The sequence below is a fragment of the Octopus sinensis genome, linkage group LG10 (assembly GCF_006345805.1).
Source record: "Octopus sinensis linkage group LG10, ASM634580v1, whole genome shotgun sequence".
Lineage (NCBI taxonomy): Eukaryota > Metazoa > Mollusca > Cephalopoda > Octopoda > Octopodidae > Octopus > Octopus sinensis.
In genome coordinates this window covers 63,968,436-63,981,117 of record NC_043006.1, presented here as the reverse complement: position 1 = coordinate 63,981,117, position 12,682 = coordinate 63,968,436, and the positions used below count along the sequence as shown (strand labels likewise).

At 40.5% G+C, this 12,682-nt stretch overlaps 1 protein-coding gene across 1 annotated transcript in view; it reads right to left on the bottom strand.

Moving 5' to 3' along the window:
* Nucleotides 1–2,372: 2,372 nt before the first annotated feature.
* The window catches only part of LOC115216691 (sentrin-specific protease 1), a 35,358-nt gene continuing 25,048 nt past the window's right edge, over nt 2,373–12,682 (bottom strand). Inside the window, exons 12-18 of the mRNA XM_029786216.2 lie at nt 11,906–12,032; nt 10,643–10,785; nt 8,938–9,141; nt 7,787–7,866; nt 6,215–6,293; nt 3,826–3,921; nt 2,373–2,707 (exon numbers count right to left, since the gene is read on the bottom strand). Coding sequence (XP_029642076.1) covers nt 2,642–2,707; nt 3,826–3,921; nt 6,215–6,293; nt 7,787–7,866; nt 8,938–9,141; nt 10,643–10,785; nt 11,906–12,032 — 795 coding nt within the window. The 3' untranslated portion in view covers nt 2,373–2,641. The remainder of the gene's footprint in view (nt 2,708–3,825; nt 3,922–6,214; nt 6,294–7,786; nt 7,867–8,937; nt 9,142–10,642; nt 10,786–11,905; nt 12,033–12,682) is intronic.

Below are 12,682 nucleotides of genomic sequence, written 5' to 3'. Positions count from 1 at the left end.
TTACATAGTATACTTGGGTGCTTTTACATGGCACCAGCACCCATGAGCCCACGAAATTGGGATTGCTCAGCTGAAGAAGTATGTAGGGGACATTACTCTATGCAAGGACAACTACAATTTTACTGAGCTTCACATGTCTACTCAGATACCACAAACTACCAGAAATTTCGCTCCTTTGTCATCCCCTCTGTGAGGCCCAACATCTGAAGATCCTTTCTTACCACTTTGTCCATTGTCTTTAGTACAATGGTCCTTTTTTTTTTTTTTCAGAACAGTGCAAGAGTCATCCATCATAGTTTCAAATCTTAGAGCCATAAAGCAAGATGGATTCAACCAATGCATAGAAGTTTCTCTGCAGCTATCTTAACATCTGATTCTGCTTATATTATGTTACTACTGAAGGTTGTTTTTCTATGCTAAATAATTATATTATTTCAGTTGGTCAGTTTTCCAACACTTACTGGCCACCATTGCAACTGATTACCATCTTAATTCTTGTTTATGTGTGTTTATTTCTGTGACATGGCCGGGGACAGCACTACCTGATTGGCACTCGTGCCAGTGACACATGAAAACCATCTGAATGTAATTGTTCCTAGGGTCACATATTGGCTCCCATGCAGGTAACACATAAAAACACTTTTTCAGCGTGAGCGTAGTCGTTGCCAGAACTGCCTGACTGGCCCTCATGCTGGTGGCACGTAAAAGCACCCGCAACATTCTCGGAGTGGTTGGCATTAGGAAGGGCATCGAGCTGTGGAAACTTTGCCTGATCACAATGAGCTTGATGCAGCCTCTGACTCACCAGTCCTCAGTCAAACTGTCCGACCCATGCCAGCACGGAAAGCAGACGTTAAATGATGATATATATATATATCCACACACACACACTATGTGGTTGTATTGCTGTAAAATTGTTACAAGCTTACAAAAGAGGGAACAGCCTCTGGATATAAATTATAGATGTAAACCTCAACTGTAGATATTTTCATAGGGAAGTTCAATGTATGTTACTGAAAGAGTTGCCAAGGAAAGGGAAAGTCTTTTCCTTAATGATATGCCTATACTAGAAAGTTCTTGACTTGTAAATGTTTCCTCTTATCAGAATTAGTTGCATTTGGTGTTGTGCATTTCTGTTCCTGCTTCAGCATTCAACCATTATAACAAGTGATACCTCAACTGGTGAGTTAGAACTTGGTAGTATTAATCACAGTTCATTGGTATTTGTATACAGCAGTGATTCTGAGTGGAACTTATTTTGAGTTATACATTGTGACTGTGTGGTTAGGAAGCTTGCTTCCCAACCATCTGGTCCTGTCTTCTATTCTCCCTCACAGTTGAAGGGTTTTGCAAGTGACAGAGTGACTACACACTAATGTCAGCACACTGTAAAGTAGTTGGCACAGTCCCGTGGTTCATTGGTGCTTGTCAACATAGAAAAGGGGACATTAAATGATGTGCTAAGTGAACATAAATATACAAACAGGCTTCCATACAGTTTCCCTTTACCAGTTCCACAGAGTGTGACAGAACCCTAAGCCATCTGGTTACAAAGTAAACGTCCATTTCCACACAACTATGTCTACACCTGGAGGTTGGTTTTGAAGGAAAATCTAATCTTAAAAGAAAACTTTCCTAATACAACAATGCTTGGAGTAAGGAGTCAAACAGCAAAGGTTTTGAGTGTTCTGTTGTTTCTGCACCCCTCAAATTTATGATAAAGATTAGCACTCTACAAATAGCTTTTACAATTGTTCCAGTCATCAGACTGGCCATGCTGGGGCATCACCTTGATTTTTTAGTCAAACAAATCAACCTCAGTACTTTTTTTTTTAAGCTTCATACTTATTCTACAGGTTTCTTTTGCCGAATTGCTGAGTTATGGGGGATGTAAACAAACCAGCACCAGTTGTCATGGTAGTAGGGGACAGACACATAGGTATATATACATATGACCAGCTTTTTTTCTGTTTCTATCCACCAAATCAATTTGCAGGCCTTGGGTTGGCATGAGGCTATAGTAGAAGACACTTGCCCAACACTGAACCCAGCAGCATCTAACTGGAAAGCAAGCTTGATGCCACACAGCCATGCCTGTGCCTATGGAGACCATGATGGGCTGATACAATAATACACTCTATAAACATTTACTGTATCCAAACTGAACTCTTGAGAAATATAAATATTTGTATTCAACCGTGCATACTGAGAGAAGCAGGAGAATAAACATGGCTATCTTTCTCTTCCCCGCTGCCCCTATTTACAAAAACCTGACCTGAGTCACAAAGGGATGATTTTAGTAAGTGACAAGACTGGCAGAAAAAAAATAATAAAGGTCAGAGATAGAAATGATTGAGAAAAGAAACAAACTTCTTTTAATTCAGATTTTTTTTTTTTTTTTGTCTTTCTTTGCAAAATATGAAGGGAAGAAGGTGAGCATGTGACGTATATTACAATATAATGCAGTGCCATTTATGGCTTTGCCAAAGAGGTAAGAATTATAGTTATGTTACAGAATAGAGAAAAACTGTTGATGATGGTAATGATGATGATGATGACACTTGGTAAAGCTTTAGATTTTTTTACAGCTTTGACAACAACCACAAGAGCAAAAACAGTTTAATTTTGATTGTCCTAGAGTTTAAGTGAGTAACTTCTTCTTTAGAATTTCATACACCATCAGTCTCCGGAAGGTTGGCATGTCAGCCTAGAATGAAAGAAAAAGAGAGATCACCATCATGTTTCTCGGACAATGTGCTGTGCTTGAGAAGACCTATTGAGTTGAGTAAAAAAAATCAGTCACGGCTGATGCCAAAGCCGCCTGACTGGCATATGACTTAGTGGTTAAGAGCATGGGCTGCTAACCCCAAGATTCTGAGTTCAATTCCAAGCAGTGACCTGAATAATAATAATATAATATCGAAAAATACCTTAGGAATGAGAACCCAGATTCGAAATTTCCCCAAGACACCTGATGAAGGCTGGAGAGTATATCAGCTGAAATGTGTTAACAAACAAGATGAGGACAAATATCCATCAAATGTAAATAATTTATTTTATGTCTTTCAAAGTTTCTAAACTTTTAATGATATATACAATGGCAGAACTCAAAACAAAGTTATAAATAATAGCATGTAAATCATCATCATCATTGTTGTTGTTTAACGTCCGCTTTCCATGCTGGCATGGGTTGGACGGTTTGAGGACTGGCAAGCCAGGATTTTGCACTAGGCTCCGATCTGATTCGGCAAGCTTTCTACAGCTGGATGGCCTTCCTAATGCCAACTACTCCTACAGTGTAGTGGGCACAGAAGCTAGTCAGGTGGCACTGGTACTGACCATGCTCAAATGGTGATTTTTTACATGCCACCAGTCAGGCGGCACTGGCATTGACCATGCTCAAATGATGCCTTTTCACGTACCACTGTCACGAGTACCAGTCAGATGGCATTGGCATGAACCATGCTCAGTTGGTGCTTTTTATGTGCCACCAGCACATAAATATTAGTTTAAAAATTCCTTGGATGGAAAAAATAGGAAAATCATGGGTAGCCTTCAGCTTTTTTCCATCCAGGTTATTTTTTTCACAATTTACAGCTTCATCTTTTGAGTTCTGCCATTAACAATTTGTTTCGTGTCCCTTAGAGTTTCTAAATCTTTGCAACATAATACTACAAATTAGAATGGTTTCAAATTCTTGCACAAAGCCGCAGATAAGTTGAATGGTAAAGTCGACCTTGGTAGAATTTGAACACAAAGATGGACAAGATGCTGCTATTCTGCCAGTTTGCCGCCTTAATAAAGAATAACAACAATAATACTGACCTGTGTAAAGGTGATAGGAAGCTCTCGAGTAATATAATCAGCATATTTACAAGCAAACATCCCACAATCGCTACCATTCATCTGATATGGAATGTTCTGGAAATAAAAGAAAGGAACACAATGAACAATAATACTGACATGACATTTTAAGGAGAAAGAGCAATAATCGGATGAAAACCTCCAGTGTGTAACTGATACATGTTTTAACACAGCTCCCACCACTGTCCTAAGATAGATAAAAGAGAGAGAGTTTTTGGTGAAATTTGAACTGAGAATCCTTAGTCTCACTTCAAGATGGTCCCCACTGTCAGTTTGAAGCACCTTAGCATCATCATCATTTAACGTCTGCTTTCCATGCTGGCATGGGTTGGACGATTTGACCGAGGACTGGCAAACCAGATGGCTGCACCCGGCTCCAATCTAATAATATGGCATATACAACTGAGGCTGTATTTAATTGAAATAGCCACCTGTATATCATATTTAATGTATATACACTGTTGACAGGCCAGTTACTGCAGTATTTGTCCAGCAATAACGTCACTTACGGTTTGCTGTGTTAAAAACACGAAAAGATATAAATAAGAGGGAAAGACGAAAATTTGTCCCAGTGAGAGCACCAGATGCATGTTAGAATTTTTGCCTTTAATATAGGAAACAATGTATAAAGCATTCACTGCAGTTGCAAGTATCTGTCTGGCTGAGTAGAAATTTGAACTAGCAAGTGTGTGTATACATTGAGTATGATACATATCTATCTTTTTACTGGTTTCAGTCATTAGACTGTGGCCATGCTGGAGCATAGTCTTGAGGAATTTTTAGTTGACTGAATCAACCCCAAGACTTTTTTTTGTAAGCCTGGTACTTACTGTATCAGTCTCTTTTGCCAAACTGCTAAGTTATGGGGACGTAAACACTCATACCAGTTGGTTGTCAAGCAGCAGTGGGGAACAAAGACAATGCATACATAGATATACACACACATATATATATAATGTATGATGGACTCTCCTGTTGAAGATGATGTATGAGCATTCAGCTTTTGCCAAACGACCTGCACAAATGCTTTGTATATCGTGATGAAATGCCCATGCCACACATTGGCTCACTCACTCACTCACTCTCTCTCTCCATGAAATCAACGTTGTCTGAACGGGTGCATTGTGTGCCACACATCAGGTATCGAAGTGATCACAAAGCAACATGGGATGAAGTGTTTTGCACAACAGCCAAATGCACCGCCCAGTCTGGGAATTGAAATGATGATTGCTAGAGCATGAGGGGAACACCCTAACCACTAAGCTAAGTGCCCTCTCACACACTACAGGTTTCTTTCAGTTTCCATCAACTAAATCCACTCAAGGTTTTTGTCAGTCTGAGGTTACAGTACACACTTGCACAAGGTGCCATGCAGTGGGACTGAACCTGCAGCCACGTGGTTGAGAAGCAAACTTCTTGCCATACAGCCCTGCTACACATGTATTACATACATGCATACATATTGGAAGTTCTGTTCTAGCTACATTCATTGTTGTACAGAGAACAAAATAGTCTCAACAAGGACACTTGACCTATGAGAAACAACAGCCAAATAATACTCATCTGTAATTTAAGAAAAAAGGCACTAAACAATGTAGTCCTACATACCGTTATGAAGTTGGGATGGTCATGGCTGGAATGCTTTTAATCATAGGTTTACTAGATCGGAGCTACCTTCGAGGTTAAACAATAACAATGCTCGTTCATGTTGGGCGAGATCCCTAATTCTGGAATTGCTAATTTATCTTTTGACTTTTTTCAGTCATTGGACTGTGGCTATGCTGGGGCATCACATTGAAGGGTTTGGTTCAACAAATCAAACCCTAATACTTAGTTCTTTTAGTCTGGTACTTGTTCTGTCGCTTTTGTTGTAAACACTAAGTTCAAGGGATGTAAATAAACCAACACCTATTTTCAAGTGGTGGGCAGAAACAAAGACATATACATACACATAATTTTATACATTCAAGGATGGTCAATGTCAGTGCCACCTGACTGGCTCCTGTCACAGTGGCATGCAAAAAGAACTCTTGGAGTGGTTGGCATTAGGAAGGGTATCCAACTGTAGAAACTTTGCCAGATCAGATTGGAGCCCGATGCAGCCTCATGGCTTGCCAGTCCTCAGTCAAACCGTCCAACCCATGCTAGCCTGAAAAGTTGATGTTAAACGATGATGATGATAACTGGGCTTTCTCACAGTTTCTATGTACCAAATTCATCCACTAGGAACCACTTGCCCTGGGCTTGTAGAAGAAAACACTTGCCCAAGAAGCCACAGCAGAGTAAAGGGACTGAACCTGAAACCAAAGCTATACATATATCGTACACATAAGGAACCCCTAAAACTTACCTTCACGGTTATTGTTGTCCAACCATTTAGATCAAAAGGTACAATCTTCTTGTCTAAACTTTCTTCACATAAATAATTTCTAGAAATAAAAAAATAAATATAATTTATTGTGGGTTTTCACAGCTGAATAAAAGATTAACTGTATTTAGTACCCAGGTACCCTACCATAATTGCAATTAATTCTGGGTACCCTAACACAAATGTAATTTTGATTACCTTAAACATCATTTAACATGGTAGCCAGCTGTAGAATCCATGCTGATATAGACAGAAGGGCTTAGCACCGTCTTCTGGCTTGATAGCTCCCTGTCAAAATTTTGCAACCCATACCAGCATGGAAAATGGATACTCTTTTACTTGTTTCAGTCGTTTGACTGTGGCTATGCTGGAGCACTGCCTTTAAAATTTTTTAATTAGATCTCTTGTAATTTATAGAAGAGATTTGAAATCAACATTTACGTGTTGTATTACCACTTCTTAGCACCCATGCCTAATGGGCCAAACTGGATCTGTCGAGATAAATTTTCTATGACCAGATGCCCTTCCTGTTGCCAATGCTTATTCGTATCCAAGTAAAGTAACATTTCCCCATGGCCAGACATGTTTTCATGGAAAACTGCAAACATATGGCACCTGTGAAATCATAGTTGTGGTTGCTAGTTACATACAAATGACACTTGTACCAGTCACACACAAAAGTACCCATTACACTCTTGGAGTAATTGGCGTTAGGAAGGGCATCCAGCCATAGAAACTATGGAAAACCAGTTCCAGTCAAACTGTCCAACCCATGCCAGCATGGAAAGCAGACGCTAAACGATGACAAGGAAAGGACATCACTTGCATAACAGGAACACTTGTTTATAATTATCATGTGATGACAAATGAAAAACATGCACATAATGGGCTTCTTTTAGTTTCCATCTACCAAATCCACACACAAGGCTGGGTTGGCCTGGGGCTATAGTAGTCCCAAGGTGCATTAGCGTCACTGAACCCAAACCCATGTTGTTGGGAAGTAAACTTCTTAAAAACATTGCCAAGCCTGTCCCTAACTCATCATCGTCATTTAACATCCATTGTCCATACTGGCATGGGTTGGACAGTTTGACTGGGCAAGCACGCTGGAAGGCTGCACCAGACTCTAGTCTGATCTGGCAAAGTTTCTACAGCTGGATGCCCTTCCTAACACCAACCACTCTGAGAGTGTAGATATGTGGTTTTACATGCCACCAGCACAGGTGCCATTTGCATGACACCGGTACCTGTCATGACTGCGATTTTGCTCAGCTTGATGAGTCTTCTCAAAGCACGACATAATGCCAAAGGCCTTGGTCTTTGCCTCCATGATGCTCAACGCCCAAAAGGAACTCAGCCACTTTGCCTCTGTGAGGTCCAACGCTTGAAAGGAATGCCCAATGCTCATTTTAAAAATAAGGAAGACACACTGATTTGTGTAGCCCTAGATACCCTGTTCCTGAAAACAAGTAGATGGTTCAACCCTTCCCTTGTACACCCACACCTGCAGATAAAACACATGCAACATAAGATAAGAAAAGGAGACAGACTTACTTAATTGTCTCTAGGCACTGAGTATTTTTGCCACCAATAGAATCATAATAACAAATGGTCTTCTGAGAGAAGTTCACAACCTGAAACATTAATAGGTGTTTGTGGAGATAATTATTGATGTCAGTAAGACTGTTTTAACATTATGCATAGCTGAAAACAAGACAAATATCTACAACTGAACAGACATTACAAAAAGTAAGCTAACATTCTTGTTCAGAGATGATATGATGAGCTAACATTAAGTATAGTTCACGTAACTGGCACCCGTGCCGGTGGCATATAAAAGCACCCATTATACTCTTGAAGTGATTGGCATTAGGAAGGGCATCCAGCTGTAGAAACCATGCCAAATCAGAATGGAGTCTGGTGCAGCCCCTCAGCTTACCAGCCCTGCTCAGCACACGTCAAATGATGATGAAAACCTAGGCAACTATTTGCAGCTAAAGAGAATGTTGGTAAAACTGAGCTTACATCATCGCCAAATGAAATGGATCTCTGCTGGTTTCAATGGTGAGTACTCTGTTGTCTGAGCAACTCAGCATTCATATATCTATTCACAGGCAATCACCATTTAATGTTTGTTTTCTGTTTTCTGGCATGGGTAAGATAGTTTGGCAAACTGCAAAGCTACACTGAGCTCTGGGCTCAGTCTTGGTATGTTTTCATCGCCCCCATCGCCCAATACTCAACCGGTACTTGTTTGACCGATCCAGAAAGGATGCAGAGCAAAGTGAGACCTCAGTGGAATTCAAAATTATTACCACACAGCCATACCTGCATCTATTGCTAAAATGAACATAAAATGATGGTGAAGACGAATAGAGACCCTTCCTGGCCTAACAAAAAGGTTAAGTTCCTCAGAGGTAACTGCTGAAGATATTCATCTTGAATGAGAATGGAATAGAAGATTTAGGCAGATTAAACTTTTTCAGAAAATAGTGGAGGGGAGGCACAGTAGCCATAGATCAGTCCTAAACGAACAGACCAATGAGTAAAGGCATTCCAGTCTTGAGAAGTATCCTTCCTTTTTTTTAAGATGGTAGCATGTTATCAGAGGGAGATTCATTTGGCTGTTATTTCTAGCAGGTCGAGCAATCATGTAGATTGAAGACAAGTATTTAAAGGGAGGTAAGCGCGAGAAGTGTACTTACAGCAAGACACCAGTGCATCTCCAAGTGTATAGGTATAATCAGGTATTTGTGTGCAAAGATATCTACTTTTCTCGTCCACCGTCGTACACCTTCATATTTGCTGGATAACAGTTTTGGGTAAAAGAACGTGTTGAATGCATAGACTTTTGAGAAACCAGGTTCATTACTGCGTTCCATCAGCATACACATATAGAAGTTGATGACCTGAACAAGAAGAAATGTCAGAGATTAGAGGTCAAGCGTACCAAATAACGCAAGGGAGTTAACTTCTTTCATATAAAAACCCACACACACACACAAAGAGACCTCCACAGTAACACCTTACATTCAATTAATGTTACATAAATGTCCCGTTGATTGCGATAAGTTTTTGGTTGTTTAAGCAACAAAAATAGCTACTCAGTGAGTTATTATGTGCCTGAGTATTCCAGATATCATAATTTAACATCCAATTTTCCAGGCTTGCATGAATCAAGGCAGAATTTCTTGTAGCAGATTTTTCAGTTAGATGCCTTTCCACTCGCCAATCCTCAAGCATCTCTAAGTTAATATTCTCATTGAAGACTGGAAACAACATCACTTGTATGATGGTGATGTTCCTTCTCGAGCCATGCCTGGCTCATAAGGGCCAGTTTCCCGGTTTCCTTGGCGTATAGGTTCCCCACCTGGACGGGACGCCGGTCTGTCGCAGGTGAGCTGCAAGATGCAGGAGGAAAGAGTGAGAGAAAGTTGTGGTGAAAGAGTCAGCAGAAGTTTGCCATTACCTTCTACCGGAGCTGCGTGGAGCTTAGGTGTTTCGCTCATAAACACACACATCGCCCAGTCTGAGATTCAAACCCGCAATCCCTCGACCGCGAGTCCGCTGCTCTAACTACTAGGCCATGTGCCTCCATTATGACGGTGATGTTTATTTCACAACCATCACGTGATGTCTAGTCAAGGGTTCACACAAACACACATGACAGATTTTTATAAGTTTCTGCCCTGCCTACCAAATTCACAAGGCTTTGGTTGGCCTGCAATTATAGCAGAAGAGACTTGCCCAAGGTGCCACACAGTGGGATTGAACCTAAGACCAAATAGTTGGGAAGCAAGTTCCTTTACCACTCGGTCACACACTTAATGTAAAATTCCCAATCAGACCCAGTATGACTAGGTTGAACATATGAATAAGAAACTCTATCCACCCGACAGGCTACCATGAACTTTCTATCTACTCAATCCACCCGACAGGCTACCATGTACTTTCTACCTACCCAATCCACCTGACAGGCTACCATGTAGTTTCCATCAACCCAATCCACCCAACATATACACACACATGCACATTATATATATATATACATACGCGCGCGCACACACACACACACACACACACACCATAGATACAAGTGCATATACACACACCATATAAATAGAGATACAAGTGCACACATACACACATGCAAACCATGTACACAGTACATATAGGTGTTCAGAAACACACATACCCATACATCATGTCACATACACTGACACAGACTCAAAAACCCCATGTCACTATACACACATCATATCAATGACCCAGTCTACACTTGCAAGGGGCCCACATGTAAGAACTCTACTGCCTCATTGAGCCAGTTCCAGACAATAAACAGATCAGTCGGTTTAGCATAAAGGCATTGCACACAAACAATCACAGGGGTTTAGAACATCAAACCCTTACAGCATCATTGAGCCAGTTCAGACGAGAAAGAGTGGCCATGTCCTGTCGTTTCAGCTGGATGCGGAAAGCGTCGACCAAGACATCATCTGCAGGATATGGTCGCAGTGCAGCATCAATGTCACGCTGCATCAATTCATCAATCCCTGTAAAAGGAAAGTTAATCAAGTGTGAAGTTGTAGTGCATGGTGTCTGTTTGCAAATGCTGTGCATCACTAGCATTGGTGCATGCAGTGATACACTACAGTTGCAACAAATAGATTTTAGCAGAAAAAATAGAAAGTAAGGGCGGCCCTATATTTAAGAGATGAGGAATTATGTACATTATTTATATTATTCATCTTTGTTGTTAAGACGTTTCCACTGATATACCCTCCAGCCTTCATTGGGTATATGGTGTAGTGGTTTAGAGCACGGGCTACTAACACCAAGATTCCAAGTTCGATTCCAGACAGTGACCTTAATAATAATAATAATATATTTCTTTACTACCCACAAGGGGCTAAACACAGAGGGGATGAACAAGGACAGACAAACAGATTAAGTCGTTTACATCTACTCCAGTGCATAAAATAATAATATCAAAAAATAACTTAGGAATGAGAACCCAGGTTCGAAATTTCCCCAAGAGACCTGATGAAGGCTGGAGGATATATCAGCCAAAACGTGATAACAAGAAACAAGATGAGGGTAAATATCCGTCAAATGTAAATAATGTAAATAATGAAAGTAAGGGCAGTTTTGAATTTGCACAACTGAAGTTGCAGGTGGCAGTTTTGTGAAATGTGCAACATGGTAAGAACTGTGTTGAGTCTAAACATGTGTAAAACAGTAGCAATGTAGCATGTGTAACACAGAGTATAGATATGTGACAGGAGTAATGCATGAAAAAGAACCTTATGTAACAGAAAGTATAAATGTGTGTATAAGTATAAGTATTTGAAGACAGGAGTAACATAGAATAGTGGTGTGACAGAAGTGACACAAAGAAAAAGTGTGGTACAGGTAATACACAAGATGACCAGATCTGCAAAGTGTTACCAGATATGTAATACAGTACATCCAGAGATGTTACACAGTATGATCAAATGTGTATCACCAGTAAGCGTGACTAGATATGTGACACTGATAGCAGAGTGACATGTTTAACACAAAGTGACTAGATGCATGAAACCAATAAGTGTAACATGGGTGACCAAATGTGTGACAGGTGTCACAGTGAGGACCAGATAAGCTCAAGAAGAATCAAAGAGTAAAATAACTTACTTGGCACTAAAGCTTTCTCAGGCTTTAGTTCGCATTCTGATTGTGGCTCCGGCTCAGGTGCCAGTTCTGTTTCCGGCTCAGGTATGACTGGCACCTCCTTCTGAATAAGCTTTAGTCGTCGCTGGATCTAATAATAATCACATGATACTAGTCAGTATAGCAGACAGTATGTGTATGTGAGAGAAAGAGGTGGGGTGCAAGTATGTGTGTGTGTGTGTTTCCAGTGTTTTAAATCCAAGTTTTGTCCCTGTTAACGGGGGTAGCCAGATCTGCCTCAATGTCATAGCAACCAAGGTAGGCAGGTGCAGCACACCCCAACCTTTAGGCTGGCTGGTGCCCATTCTCCTTTGCTATCATGAGGCTTTTTTTTGTGTGTGTCTTAAGTGTTCCGTCAAGAGACCTTTATGCGTCATCATAATTATCACCATTTAATATCTGCTCCTCATACTGGCACGGGTTGATCTTGTGTGTTGCAAGTATAGGAATCAGTGTATCATTTAGGAGGTCAGTTCACAGGAGGAGTAAGTATTTGTGAAGGTGGAAAGATGATTATATGCTAGGAACAAGCAGAGATAGAGGTGTCTTGCTATAGGGAAGATACATGACTAACCTTAATTTATATAAGGGTGAATGGGTGTACCTGGAAAAAGGTAAGATGGTAGTGATGGAGTGTCAGAGTAAAACCCATCATTTCATTATCAACCCGACTGAAACCACCTCTGGCTCTGTAGTACAAATGTCTTGTTTTCATAAGTTTTGAATTAAAATCTTCCACCA